Consider the following 14,760-nt stretch of genomic DNA (forward strand, 5'->3'; position numbering starts at 1 on the left):
GGACTTCAAATACCTCTAAATATTAATACAACAGAGAAAGCCTAGAATGCAAGCTTTTAATTGGTAAGTGCATCCTATGGAGAGTATTAAAATAGCAAAGCTCTTTCCACCATGAATTTGGGCCCCAGGTACTGCCTGACGTCATAGCCAACGCATCCTGAAAGCTTTATAGTCGTGGGGTACTCAGGGGACGTTACAAACCAGCTTACGTGGCAAAGTCTGCCTTTACGGCTCAGCAGGGTTTCCATTGATCTTCAAGCTTTCTTGTACTTCCTGGTCAATGTCAATAGGTTGGGGACATTTTTAACGAAACACATAAATTACTACTCAAGGTCTTTGCTAAATTATTAATCATTGTATGCATTTGCCTAATGGAAATTTTCACTTTGTGCTGAATTTCAAGATCCCCGGGGCTAATACTTCCCCTTTTAGTAAAAGGTTGCATTCTCTCATTGTTTATTGCTCTCACAGACCCATGGAAATTCAGAGTCAGAGCAGAGGCTCCATGTAGACAGAGGGAAATGTTACAGAAGGTCTGAGTTGTTCTGAAAACAAATTACTGAAAATGTCAGGGCCCAGCGCTGAAGGGGCCTGCATGGTGAGGTGGCACCTCGCAGGCACACGGATCCAAACACGGGTGTGTGACAAGTGGGCATGCAGAAAAAGAAAAGTTCATCAGAGACAGGCTTCTGCTCTCCCTGAAAGAGAATTAAAACGTTGAAAGACATCATCCTGGTGGAAGAGACTATTATATCACACCCCTCAGCGCCCCCTGCTGATCACATTGAGGAACTGCTTGATCAGGTGGTGGTGTGGCTTTCCTGCTGTGACGGCAAGGTCGTTGCTCAGTCACTCAGTCGTGTCCTACTCTTTCTCAACCCCATAGACTGTAGCCCGCCAGGCTCTTCTGTCCATACGATGTCCTAGACAAGAACACTCGAGTGGGTTGCCAAGGACAGGAAAGGAAATGAGAATTGCTTATCTGGCTTCGTAGACTTCTGTAAAAGCATCTCAGAGCATCTTTCTCCAAGTTTTCTCTCTCAGAAAAAGCCCTTGGTGAACGTAAAGTTGTTCTAGAATTTATTGCACTTGTTTATCAAGGAAAAATATCAGGTATACAGGGCAACACTTTATTAAGTCCGAAGAGGAAGTTTGCAGCTGTGGTCGATGTTTGGAATTTGCTAAACCCAGAAAACAAATCTGCTTAGGAAAAGACAGTCTGGAACTTTCTCTGCTGATACATTCCTGTGGAAAAAATCAAGACAAGCAGAAGAAGACTGGCCAGGCAGATCCACTTCCACAGACTGGCCATTTGCCCGTGATGCCAACTCACGGTGGTGTCTTCAGAACAACAGACCACTGTCTCCCTTTCTGCCCTTGGGCCTTCTTGAGTAAAGAATGCTCAGGTTATCTTGGCCTCTGGCAGAGTCTCTCTTTATACAGGCCAGCCGCACCTGGAGACATCTAGACATCTGGACAGAAGTTTAAAAAAAAAAAAAATCAGACAATTTTAGAACTAAAACTAACTTGAAGACCAACTACCCTATTTTCAGAGGTGGAAAAAAAACAGGCCGAGAAGTGAAAACTGCCTTGCCGGGTCCTGCACACGGACAGACAGACTGGTACAGAATCCTTCCTCCTCCCCCAGCCCTTATCTCTCCGCGAGCAGTCTCACAAGGAAACTACAGAGGCGGTTTTAGGTTTCCAGCTGACTGGACCACCCAGAATTTCTCCAGTCACAAATTCCTTAAAGGATAGATAAAACGTAACAAGAATATATAATACACAGCTGAGTTTGCAAGAAAAGAGACACCAAAAACACAAAGGAGGAAACCAAGCCCCGGGACAGAGGATATGCCCGCCCTCAGGGGTGTGCATGGACGTGTGGGAGCTGGAAACGCTCCCAGGTGTTTCAAATATGAGGTGTTTTATCTGTACGCTTCCATGCTAAGTTGCTTCAGTCGTGTCCAACTTTTTGCGACCCCATGGACTATACAGCCCACCAGGTTCCTTTGTACATGGGATTCTCTACGCTAGAATACTGGAGTGGATTGCCATTTCCTCCTGCAGGGGATCTTCCCCACCCAGGGGTTGAACTCGAGTCTCCTGCGTTGCAGGTGGATTCCTCACCGCTGACCCAGCGGGGAAGCCCATTTATCTGTGCAAGAAGGGGAGCAGACGCTGAGACCCATTCATACAGTGGGACCCTCCAAAGACCACATGTCAGTAAGAGGGGCATTTGAAAATACTTATTGGTCCCGGTAAGGAGGACAGAGGAGTTTTACTTAGTTGGGGTCTTTTTAAATTGATTGTATTGATAAATATAGAATGAATGTTCTTTCTTATTTATTCTTTTATTTTATTTGTGTCTTTGGCTGTGCCGGTTCTTATGAACAGCTGCAGCACGTGGAATCTTCGGTCATCACTGTGGCACGCGGGATCTTTTAGTTGCAGCACGTGGGGTCTAGTTCCCAGACCAGGGATCTAACCCGGACCCTTGGCATTGGCAGCGTGGAGACTTGACTGGACCACCATGGAAGTGCCTTAAATGGGGTCTTAAGGAGAAAGAAATACCCTAAGAGAAATCAACAGCCCAGGCCTGTGACGCTGGGCAGGTGCAGAGCCTGAATTTTACCTTCTTCAGTGGTGAGCTGCTTAGAGTGCCTGGTAGGAACATGTACAAAGTTTTCCTGGAGGAGTACTTTACAACTCATCCCACCTGGGCTTCTTAATGACAAAAATGGATCATTATTGAAGATGACCCCATAATAAAAAATTACCAAAATTGATAAGGAATTGATGGAGCCTCCATGATAGACAATCAGCAGATACAACCATGCTGAATGAAACAAAAAACAACCAAACCAGGTAAGATTAAACAAGCAAAAACCACACAGAACTATCTGGTAGAGACTATAAAGTAATACTGTAAATGATTAAGAGATGAAGAAATAGAAACCTAAGGAAATAACACTCTGCAATAAAACACTGGAAGATCTATGGCAAGAGATTGGATTAGTAATTTTTTAAATTCCCACAAAGCAAAGTTCAGACCTCAGTGGTTTCACTGGTAAATTCTACTAAACATTCAAAGAAAAATAAATACCAATTCTTCATAAACTCTTCCAAAAAATAGAAGATGAGGGAACACTTCCCAACTCCCTCTATAGTGCTGGCATTATCAAAATCAGTCTAAGACATCAGAAGAAAACAATACACCAATATCCCCTATGAATGCAGACATAAGAGCCATCAACAAAATACTAGCAAACTGAATCCAGCAACAAAAAAGAAGTATTATATATCATGACTGAGTGGAAAATTTCCTAGGAATGCAAGGTGGATTCAACACATAAAAATCAACCATTGTTGATTATTTCACAGAATAAAGGTCAAAAAACATACGATCATCTCAATGGACACAGAAAAATCATTTGACAAAATCCAATGCCCTTTCACGATAATAACTTTCAACAGACTAGGAATAAAAGGGAATTTCCTCAATCTGATAACTTCTAGAACTAATGAACAAGTTCAACAATGTAGTGAGTTATAACATCGAATAACAAGAATCAATTACATGTTTGTATACTTACAATGAACGGTCTGAAAATGAAAAAGCAATTCCATTTACAATAGCAGCCAAAAGAAAATACTTAAGGAATAAACTGAGCAAAGGAAGTAAACTTATACTCTGAAAGTCACAAAGCATTGTTTAAAGAAGAAAAACTTAAATAAATGGAAGGACACTCCGTGTTCATGGATCAGAAAATGTAATGTGGTTAAGATGGTAATGCTTCCCAAACTGATTGACAGAATCAATAAAAACCCTTATTAAAATCCTCAATGCTTTTCCTGCATAAACTGTTAAGCAAATCCTAAAACTGATAAGGAAGTACAAGACACCCAGATACGGCTTCCCTAGTGGTCTGTTGGTTAAGAATCCACCTGTCAATGCAGGCAACACAGGTTCAATCCCTGGTCCAGGAAGATCCCACAGGCCACGGTGCAAGTAAGCGGCTGTGCCAGAACTTACTGAGCCAGCGCTCTAGATCCCGAGAGTTGCAACTACTGAGCCCATGCGCTGCAGCTACTGAAGCCCGTCCACCCAGAGCTCATGCGCCACAAGAGAAGCTGCCACAATAAGAAGCCCACGCACTGCAATGAAGAGTAGCCCCCACTCACCGCAACCAGAGAAAGTCCGCTTGCAGCCACAAAGACCCAGCGCAGCCAAAAATTAAATAAATAAGCCTTTAAAAGAAAAAGACACCCAGAATAGCCAAAGCCATCTTGAAAAAGATTAAAAAAAAAAAACAAAGCATAAAAGACAAAATTAGAGGACTCACACTTCCTGATTTCAAAACTTACCACAAAGCTACAATAAGATAGGGTGGCACTATAGTGGTAGGATAGAGCAATTGAACAGAACTGAAAGTCAAGAAATAAACCCTTATGGTGGTGGTCAAGTGATTTTTTTGCATGAGTGCCAAGACAATCCAATGGGGGAAAGAGTCATCTTTTCAACCAATGGTGCTAGAACAACTGGATGTCCACAGGCTAAAGGATGAGGTTGGACCCTTTTGCTACACCTCAAAATTAACTCAGAATGAATCCGTAGACCTAAAACTATAAGATGCTTAGAAGAAAATATCGGGGTAAATCTTTGTGACCTTGGTTAGGCAATGGTTCCTTAGATATGATACCATAATCAAACGCAACGAAAGGAAAAAATAGGTAGGTCTTAAAATTTTTTCGTGCTTCAAAGGACAATATCCAGGAAGCTAAAAGACAACCCACAGAAGAGTGGAATATAATTGTAAATCTACATAGCTGACAAGGGACTTGTACCCAGGGTATATAAAGAATGGTGACAGCTCAGTAAGAAGACAAAATACATTCTGTTCATGCCAATGCTTTGTTACCTATTGATAGCTGTTGAATCTAGAATCTGTATATTCCCTTCTAGACTTCAGACCCATGATTTGTTTTCCAGTGGTCTATTTTATTGTTGTTTTTTTTTAACTGAAGAAAGCAAACTCTGATGCAGCTGATTTCTCATGAAATGAAGAGCATCTTGGCTTTCTGATAAACTCATCCTCCTAACATTTCTTGAGCAAAAACTATGTGCCAGGGACTGGGCAGCCTGCAATGAGCAAGTCAAAAATCAGCCTGCCCTTGGGGCACTGAAGGGTGTCTTAAGTTCTTCAGATGGGTTGTGGGTGGGAAGAGACAATCAACAAAAAAATGAACAAGAAAAAGACTAGTTAGTGTCTTTGTTTCCTGTTGCTGTTCAGTTGTTCAGTCGTGTCCGGCTCTTTGTGACTCCATGGACTGCAGCATGCCAGGCTTCCCTGTCCTTTACCAACTCCAAGTTTGCTCAAATTCATGTCCTTTGAGTAGATAATGCCATCCCACCATCTCATCCTAGGTCACAACCTTCTCCTCCTGCCCTCAGTCTTTTCCAGCATCAGGGTCTTTTCCAATGAATCAACTCTTCGCATCAGGTGGCCAAAATTTTGGAGCTTCAGCTTCGGTATCAGTCCTTCCAATGTATATTCAGGGTTGATTTCCTTTAGGATTGACTGGTTTGCAGTCCAGGGGACTCTCAAGAGTGTTCTCCAGCACCACAGTTCGGAAACATCAGTTCTTTGGTGCTCAGCCTTCTTTATGGTCCAGCTCTCACATCTGTACATGACTCCTAGCTCCTGTAACAAATACTACAAATTCAGTGGCCTAAAACTGTACACAGTTATTCTCCTGAAGTTCTGGGCAGATGTCTGAAAAGTCTTGGCTGAAACCAAGATGTCAGCAGGGCTACTGCCTTCTGGCCCTAGTTCCTCTGAAGGGAGAACCCACATACTTGCCTTTTCCAACTTCTAGTGGCCTCCTGTGTTTCTCGGCTTGTAGCCTCCTCATCCCTCTTTAAAGTACATCACTCCAGTCTCTGATATCATATTTCCTCCTCCTCCAGCTTCTCCTGTGTCCCTCCTGTAAGGAATTTTGTGATGCTAACTGGTCCATCCAGAAAATCCCAAACAATCCCCTCCTCTCCAAACCCTTACCTTGATCACATTTGCAGAGTCCCATTTGTCATACAAAGTAGCACTGACACGTTCCTCCGAGGATTAGGGCTTGAACATCCTGGGGAATCTTTATTTTAGCCTACTATAGCGAGCAATAGGGCTTCCCCAGTGGCTTGCGCTAAATCGCTTCAGTCGTGTCTGACTCTGTGAGTCCATGGAATGTAGCCTGCCAGGCTCCTCTGTCCATGGGATTGTCTAGCTTAAGAATACTGGAGTGGGTTGCCATTTCCTTCTCCAGGGGATCTTCCTGACCCAGGGATGGAACCCGCTTCTCCTGCATTGGCAGGTAGGTTCTTTACCACTAGCCCCACCTGGGAAGGCCCTGTGGCTCAGTGGTAAAGAATCCACCTGCAGTGCAGGAGATGCAGGAGACACAGGTTCGACCCCTGGGTGAGGAAGATCCCCTGGAAGAGGGCATGGCAACCTATTGCAGTATTCTTGCCTGGCGAGTCCCATGGACAGAGGAACCTGGCAGGCTACAGTCCACAGGCTGCACAGAGTCGGACACGACTGAAGCGACTTACCACAGCGTGTAGCACAGCTAGCTAGTGGTAAGCACTCTTAGAATTAAAATAGAATGCTATGTTACAGATGGCTTGGAATACTACTTCAGGTCAAGGAAGGTCTCTAGGCTGAGCTTCACATTTCCAGGAAATACTGTAGAGGGGAGAACATTCTAGACAGAGGAAACAGCAAGTGAAGAACTCTACAGCAGGGGAATTCCCCAGCAATCAATGGTTAGGACTCTGTCCTTTCAATGCAAACGACAGGGTTCCATCTCTGGTTGGGGAACTAAGGGAAAAAAAATAAGGAAAAAAACTCTACAGCAGAATCGATTTGGAATGGGGCAGGAGTCAGCGCTGTTTGCATTGGAAAGGTAAGGGAATTTTCAAGTCACATTTGCTTTTTCAAAATAAGAACACTTAAAGCCCCATCCCCTCTCTTGGTCTTTATCACGTGTGTGTGTGTGTGTGTGTTCTTTCTTGCATTTTTATTTTTAATTGAAGATAAGTGCTTTACAATGCTGTGCTGGTTTCTGTCACACATCAGCATGAGTCAGCCACAGGTATACATATGCCCCTCCCTTTTGAACCTCCCTCCCACCCCCCACCCCATCCCATCCCATCCCTCTAGGTTGTCACAGAATGTTGGGTTGAGCTCCCTGCATCATACAGCAAATTCTCTTGGTCTCTAAATGGGAATTTGCCCCAAACTGCTGTTATTGGCAGGGACCTCTTTGGTCACAAAACACAGGACAATCCTCGTGGACACCCCAGAGCGCCCATCAGGGCAGACAGCCCTTGGGCAGGCTGTAAGCTCAGCCACAGAAAGTTCAGAAGAAGAAGGCAGACATCCCAACACAAGAGCCTGTTTGGAGTGTGGCTTTCAGAATCTCATTGATACTGTCACCAGCAATTGCATCTTGCAACTTTCATTAACGTAAACAGGATTTTTGGTTATTTAAACTCAAATAGGAGCCAAGAGCGGAGAAGGCAATGGCACCCCACTCCAGTACTCTTGCCTGGAAAATCCCATGGCCAGAGGAGCCTGGTAGGCTGCAGTCCATGGGGTCGCACAGAGTCAGACATGACTGAAGCGACTTAGTAGCAGCAGCAGCAGGAGCTAAACGAGGAAACCTTGGTTGTCTGCCCCTGGGGAGGTGTGGAGCTGATTTCCAGCGAGGCCAGGCCTGCTCTTCAGGTCTGGGTTCTGGGCAATTGGAGAGCAGCTACAGTGTTTTCTCAGCAGTTACAACCGGCTTCTCACCTTATCCTGTGTCATCCCTTTCCATTGATTCACTTCACTTCACTTCACACTGAGCATCATTAAACCTCAGAACAACAAAGACTGTGGGTTTTCAAGTTTGCATGAAACCAACACGCACACCTGAGGAGCCTAACACGTGGATTTTTGAGGGCGTTCTCGTCTTTGTGGACTTATAGCACTTTTGACTGTACTACAGCGTTCATTGCAGTCCTCCTTAAATTCTACTTCCTGCACTAGTTTTAAGGTCTTGAGTCAAGGCCAGTACACTTTGTACTTCACTATGGCCCTCAGCAGGGCGCCTGGCACAGAGCAGATAATCAATACTCATTTGTTCTTGGGGACTCAGCGGCACCAGTCCTAATATTGATACAGACCAAGAGCTGACCATTCTCTAAGACTTCTAAAGGAGCAACCAGGAAATTATTTCCATAAGGGAGATTTCATTAATATAGATATCTGTTAGAAGGTCTGCCTACACTTGTGAACCTGGCCCTTCGATCAGATTCCAGTCTCAACAAACAAACTGGACCGTCTGAGATGTGCTGGTTTTAAAGCAGTTTGTTAATTGCTATCTCTTCCTGGCTGAGCTGTGGGGTGTTAAAGGTTAAGCCTCTGCTCTCTTTCTGGCTCCTCAGTTGACTGCCTTGCAGCAGAGGGTGAAATGATCCCACTCATCAGAAGGCCTGGAGGGAGGTTCTAACACAAAAGGTGACCGACCTGCAAAGTTAAGGAAGCGATTTTCAAGTTTAAATGAAAGCTGACAGACATCCTTGAAGAGCCCAGTACGCAATGCTGATAATGGTAAGGTCATCAGTTCACTCAATATGGCAAATAAGACCCACCAGGCAAATCTTATGAGTCAGATGCTAGAAATCTGTTGAGGAGAGGTAACTGCTTCCACTGCCCAAAACCTAAGGGCTCCAACACCCAAGGATCCATTACCTTTTGGTTCTCAATTACAGTACGCTTTATAGCTTGCAAAACACGATAACCTTGTCCGGGAATCCAAGTGGTTGATTCTGTCCTAAATCTAGCTGCATCTCATGCTTTCATATTCCCATCTAGGCCAACACAGTGCTTTCTTTGTGTATGTTTCCCAGTGAATTTTATAACGGGAGAAGTTTAGAAGCTTCATCATAGCCCATAAAAGATGAAATTCCACCCAGATAGAAGTTTTTTAGATACAGAATAAGATCTCCCGCTCTGGCTGGGTGAGTATCTCAGATACCAAGTAGTGTTTCAGGCTGGGAGAAGCCTGTTCGGGGTCCTCAGGCTGGGGTTGAGGTGGAGATAGAACAGGGAGCTTCAGGAGCCGCCCTAAGGAAGAGCATTACCTCCACTATACCTGCGTTCACTAGGGGCTTCTAAATCTTTTAACGATCTTGTGACTAGCAGGGTTATATTGCACTAATTTAAAAGTCCTTTTTAAATCTAAGTTTGAAAATGTACTGCCATTTCTGTAACCAGACCGTGGCATTTATTGATTTTTTTCACATTATCAGGAACTTCCAAAAAGGATTGCAAGCGGCTGCCCCTTTCCCCCATCTATGAGAGCCTTTGTCCTGAGGTCCCTCAGATCTCTGAGGTCGGGGATTCGGGAGGGCAGGAAGGGGTCAAGCAGGGAAATGAGTACAACTAGGGGACACAGCACCCGCGGAGAACGTGGGCGTCAGGGCCCCTGTCGCCAGCACTGCGAGGGGCACTAGAGAGCTCTAGGACCACAGAGGTGTGACCGCCTACGGTGCGGGCTGAAAGCGGAACAGCGTCGCGAGCCCGCCATGGACCCCTCACGCGGTCGGGGTCCCAGCTTTCCAGCGCCTCAGGTGGAGACGCCCCGCCCACTTGGCCCGGCGCGCCTCCGCCCCGCCCACACGGGGCCTCACCGCCCCGCCCACCACGGCTCGGCCCGCCTCCTCCTCATCGCCCAGGGCGCCTCAGGTGGGGCCGCCCCGCCCGCCCGGCCGCCCCGCCCACCCCGCCCGCTTCAGGTGGGGCCGAGGGGCCCGCCCTGCCCGCTCCGGCCGAGTCTGGCCGAGTTTCCTCAGCTTCTCGCCGGCGGCCGCGGCGGTAGCGCTTCAAGTTTTGACGTTTTGGCCGCCGGGTCGCGCGATTTGCACTTCCCGGCCGACGGCTGGGGAGGCAGCCGACGCTTGAGAGCCCCTCAGCCGCGCCCCGGCGCTCCACAGCCGCCCAGAGTCGGGCGGCCACGAGGCCCGGCCGCGTCCTCCCGCGTTCGCCCGCCCGGCGGCTGGAGCCATGTCGCGGGGGCCGGAGGAGGTGAACCGGCTCACCGAGAGCACCTACCGGGTAACCGGGCCCGGGACCCTGGGGGCGCCGGGGTTCGAGAGCGGGAGATGCGGGGACTGGGGAGTGGGGGGCCGGGGGTTCGGGGGCGAAGAGGCTGGGACCGTGGGGACGTCGGGGTTTGAGGGCGGAAGACTGGGGCGCCAGGGTTCGAGGCTGGGGGTGCGGGGAGAGGTCCGGAGCCCTGGGGGAGCCGGGGTTCGGGGTTCGAGGCCGGGGAAGCGGGGACGCCCCGCCGGCGGCCGGCAGTCCTCGCCCGGGGGGACGGTCGGGATCCTTCACCTTCGAGGTGAGGAGGGGACTTTACGCGGGAATGTCCTCCCCTCCCCCTCCTTTCTTTACCCGGTCCCCTCCTCTCCCTCCCGGCGCAGGAGACGCCCGGCAAATTACACATTTCACAACCAAACGTCTTCGGGGCGGGAGGGTCCTGTGTCGCCCCTGGGGCGCGTCTTCCCCACATCTTCCCCTCGGGGTCGGTGGCCTCGCCGGCCTGGCTGCGGCGCCTGACTTCTCGGAGAGCCGAGCTTGAGTTTCCTCCGAGAATGCAGGGGGAGACTCCCAGGTAATTAGCCAGCGCCAGGTGAGCGGGGCTCGGCCCTGGGGCCTGCGGGGGGCGCCACCGGGCCCAGAACTTCACTGGGCCCTCCGAGAGACCCTGCCTCACTCAGCTTTACGTTCAATTTGGCTTTCAGATATCGATTATTTGGGGAAGGTTAATGGGAGTCTAAGAACGTCCGAGGTTTGAATAAAGTTGACCCAACCTTAAGCAATGCGTTGATGGTCATTCTCTTAACTTGTACTTATTACGAGAGAATGTTTCCAGAAACATAGATTTAGGATTAGTGGCCAGTTTAGTACGTTTAAGTACGTATAAATGAATTCCAGTTTGAAATAAGATATGTGTTTAATCATCTGCTATTAATAGAACACAAAACAACTTTTGTTTTAATTCGGCTTAGGCTCATGGAACCCAAGTTCTCCGAATGCATTTGTAGCCATTTTTAAGACCCACAGTTGGGTCATTTGTATAGATTTTTTTTTTTAACCCTAAAGTTTAGTTCCTAGATTTGCAATTGAATTTGCAAGTGAATTCCGGAAATCAGAGAGGTTTATTGACTTTTGTTGGGTAAGAATAAAAGCATGAAAATAGGTTCATAATCCTTTGTTCAAAAGACTGGTTCCCTTTGTCTGAATACACAAGTCCTGTCACATATGGACTATACTGCATTCACACTAAACACAGTAGATACAATTGTCATAGCATTCTCAGCTCAGTAAGTAACCGTGACCAAAATCTGGTCCTTATTCATGTTTCCTTAGAAGAAAGCAGGTTTTAGAAATCCCAGAAATTTGAACGTTAAGATTTTACCTTTCTGTTGAAATTGTTTAGATGATCCTGAAATGGTGGGGGTAGGAATGCGTGGGCTGTTGACTGTGTTAATATCATGTTGTTACTCTTTGACTTGGGAGTTGTGGCTATTCTGATGACTGTCAATAAAGGACAGTAAAACTGTACGTTATTGAGGAAAGGAGATCATTGCAAATTTGAGTAGAATTGCACACGCCCGCCCGCCCGCCCGCCCCCAAGCCTCCAAGACACAGGCTGGTATATCTTTCCAATCTGAGATGAGATATGACTCAGGCATCTAATCCTGAAGTCACTTTTCTCTGCTTTTTCTCCCAGTTCTTCTTCACTGTCACTTTTAGTGGTGACTCAGCAGAGGGGCTGTGCTCAAGTGAATTACAATCCCACAGATATCAATTTTGCATTACCCAAAGAACTGAGGCAGGAGGAAGAAGGTGTGGATTTCATAGTTTGGGTTATGCATGTTTATCGACACTGTTGCTTAGTCGCTAAGTTTTGTTCAACTCTTTGTGACCCCATGGACTGTAGCCCACCAGGCTCCTCTGTCCATAGGATTCCCCAGGCAAGAATACTGAAATGGGTTGCCATTTCCTTCTTCATAAAACATTGTAAATCATTTTCGTATTTTGAAAGGCTGTGATACCCTGACGATCAGAGACCTGTACGTTATTGCTTTCCATTCCCAGGTGTCTTAAAACATACTAAAAGCTCACAGATGTTTACTGACTGACTTTAATCACCATTTCCTCGTTAATGTTTTAGGGTCAGGTTTAGGTTGGGATGGTGGGATAATAATTTACAGCCCCAGACAGCAAGTTTATATATAATCTATAAAGTGAATGCCACTAGCTCATGCTTTGACTATGATAGAAATGCACAGTGAAATTTCACAGATCTGATTGAAAGCCCATCATCTTTTCACCACCTCCTCTTCAGGTTCTTCCTCCCCCAAACCCCTCAAAACCAAACCTGAAAACAATTTAAGTTTAATATGGTAAGAGTCTCCCAGCAATGTGGATGAACCTGGAAAAGAGATCTCCTTGATGTTACCTGGCAAGTTAGAATGTTTTACTAATAGAAACGCAGTCTAACCAGGTGCATTTACAAAAGCCGCCTGCAAATGAGATTTTATGACTCGCATGGGTTTTGATGTTTTTTAATACTCAAATTTCTCTAACTTTGAAATAAAGGAATAAATTCTTTAGAGAAAAAGGGGAGTTATGAAGTAGTGTGATCCTCTGTATGCAGTATCAAATATCTTTAAATATTTATTTAAACATTTGCTGAGTGTTTTTCAATGTGTACTTAGACAAATGGTTACCAGAGAGCCATACTAAATCCCAGGAGGATGTGTGTTTTACGACTTTACGAGCAAATGGCAGGATAGTAAGCCCCAAAATGTCAGGTGGTGTCACTGTTGCTAATTAGAATTAAGCCAAAGATCCCTCCCCACACTTCAGTCTATATGACACCCATAATTTCCCTCAGCAGCTTGCTTGTGATTTTGCATGGGTTTTCTGATGAATGCATGCTTTAGTGGTACAAGGAAGAAGTAAAGTTTTAAAAAAAAAAAAAACCCTTAATTAAAAGTAACCACACACACACCGAAGTAACCACAGCCTTGCTGGAAGTTAGACCTGTTGGTCTGAGGAAGTTAAGGAGGACTGGATGTGATGTCACCCCTCCATTAATCTTGCTGAAGCAGCAGTGATGGGGGAAGGGACACAGAGGTCTTTGTTTAAATGTCACCTCCTCCGAGTCCCACTCAGCTTTAAAATTGAAGACAACCCCATCCGTCTCCCAGCAACCCCCACACTCACACCTGTAGTGCTCACTGCCTTAGCATATATTGTTGTTCAGTTGCTAAGCCTTGTCTGACTCTTTTGTGACCCCATGGACTGTAGGCCACCAGGCTCCTCTGTCCACGGGATTTCCCAGGCAAGAATACTAGCACGGGTAGCCCTTTCCTTCTCCAGGTCATCTTCCTGATCAAACCCGAATCTCCTGCATTGGCAGACAGATTCTTTCCCACTGAGCCCCCAGGGAAACCCTTAGCATATAATATATATTTATTTATCATGTATGTTTATCTCTACTCCAGCTCAAATGTGAGCTCCCAAAGGAAAGAAGCTTTGTTTGGCTCTGAGCACCTAGCACACAGTTCCTGGCACCCAACAGGTGTACATACTTGATGAAGAAATGAGCCTTTAACTAATTTAGTAAGCTTCTGTCCTGTGCCAGTCTCCCCGCTCCCTCCCTTGACACTTCATAGAGCATTTGTTTCATTCTAATTACACATCAGCCCTCCAGGTGGGCCTGTTTATTTACTGTTGAGAAAGTGAGGCCCAAAGCCTGAGATATCAGTGCCCACAGGCCAGTTCCCCTGCCAGCCTCCATCCCCATTCCTTGGTATAGGAATTTAGTTTGTGGTAGCCAACAAACGTGCAAACCAGTTACATTTTCATACTTTGGTGCCTAAGGTGTCACCCAAAGTTTGTTATGCTAACTCATCATCAGCAGCATATTGTGAACAAATCTTCAAGTAAGAAAATGAGGGATTTGGTTCTTTCACTGGGTAAAGCAAGCAGTCTACACCTGTGTGCTCAGTTTTGCTTGTGTAATGGTGGTTTATTTTCTCAGCTTGGGTTTAAGTGGGGATGTTTCAGTGAAAGTCCTGCCTGGTTGGCTTCCATTGTGGCCTGTGGCATATAGGTCTAGGCTTTGAAGCTGGTGGCTCAGACAGTAAAGAATCTGCCTTCAATTCAGGAGACCCAGGTTCGATCCCTGGGTCGGGAAGATCCCCTGGAGAAGGAAATGGCTACCCACTTCAGTATTCTTGCCTGGAGAATCCCATGGACCAGAGCCTGGTGGGCTATGGTCCATGGGGTCACGAAGTCGGACACGACTGAGCAACTAACACTTTCACTTATGTTTTTGGAAGCTTTTGGTCGCTGTTTATGTTTATTGCCGTTGCCGTGTTGGCTGCTTGGTATCTTCATCTGTTCCCATAACACTGCTTGCTTCAGGTATGCTGAAGATAAAATAGCATCTGCAGAAGCTTAGACAATTTGGGCTCCATGATGACTAAAAAAGGGAATTGTAAGAATCAGGTGCCAGGTAGCAGAAAGGGTTGCCAGGTATCAAATATTAAACTGCACAGCCCAGTGTTATAACATCTTGTCTGTAAACACAAAGCCAAATAATGAGTGTCTTTTCCTGTCATAACATCTTTTCTTGATT

At 46.2% G+C, this 14,760-nt stretch overlaps 1 protein-coding gene and 1 long non-coding RNA gene across 2 annotated transcripts in view; one reads left to right on the forward strand and one right to left on the reverse strand.

Moving 5' to 3' along the window:
• Window positions 1–464: 464 nt before the first annotated feature.
• LOC129638093 (uncharacterized) lies at window positions 465–11,619 on the reverse strand. The gene is made up of 4 exons (XR_008707699.1): window positions 11,524–11,619; window positions 6,063–6,141; window positions 5,861–5,988; window positions 465–1,472 (listed from the first exon to the last, which is right to left on the reverse strand). It is a non-coding gene; the product is annotated as an uncharacterized LOC129638093 (long non-coding RNA).
• Window positions 9,841–14,760, forward strand: part of BAIAP2L1 (BAR/IMD domain containing adaptor protein 2 like 1) — a 75,807-nt gene continuing 70,887 nt past the window's right edge. Inside the window, exon 1 of the mRNA XM_055562628.1 lies at window positions 9,841–10,157. Coding sequence (XP_055418603.1) covers window positions 10,107–10,157 — 51 coding nt within the window. The 5' untranslated portion in view covers window positions 9,841–10,106. The remainder of the gene's footprint in view (window positions 10,158–14,760) is intronic.

This window comes from Bubalus kerabau, chromosome 23 (genome assembly GCF_029407905.1).
Source record: "Bubalus kerabau isolate K-KA32 ecotype Philippines breed swamp buffalo chromosome 23, PCC_UOA_SB_1v2, whole genome shotgun sequence".
In the NCBI taxonomy this organism is placed as follows: domain Eukaryota; kingdom Metazoa; phylum Chordata; class Mammalia; order Artiodactyla; family Bovidae; genus Bubalus; species Bubalus kerabau.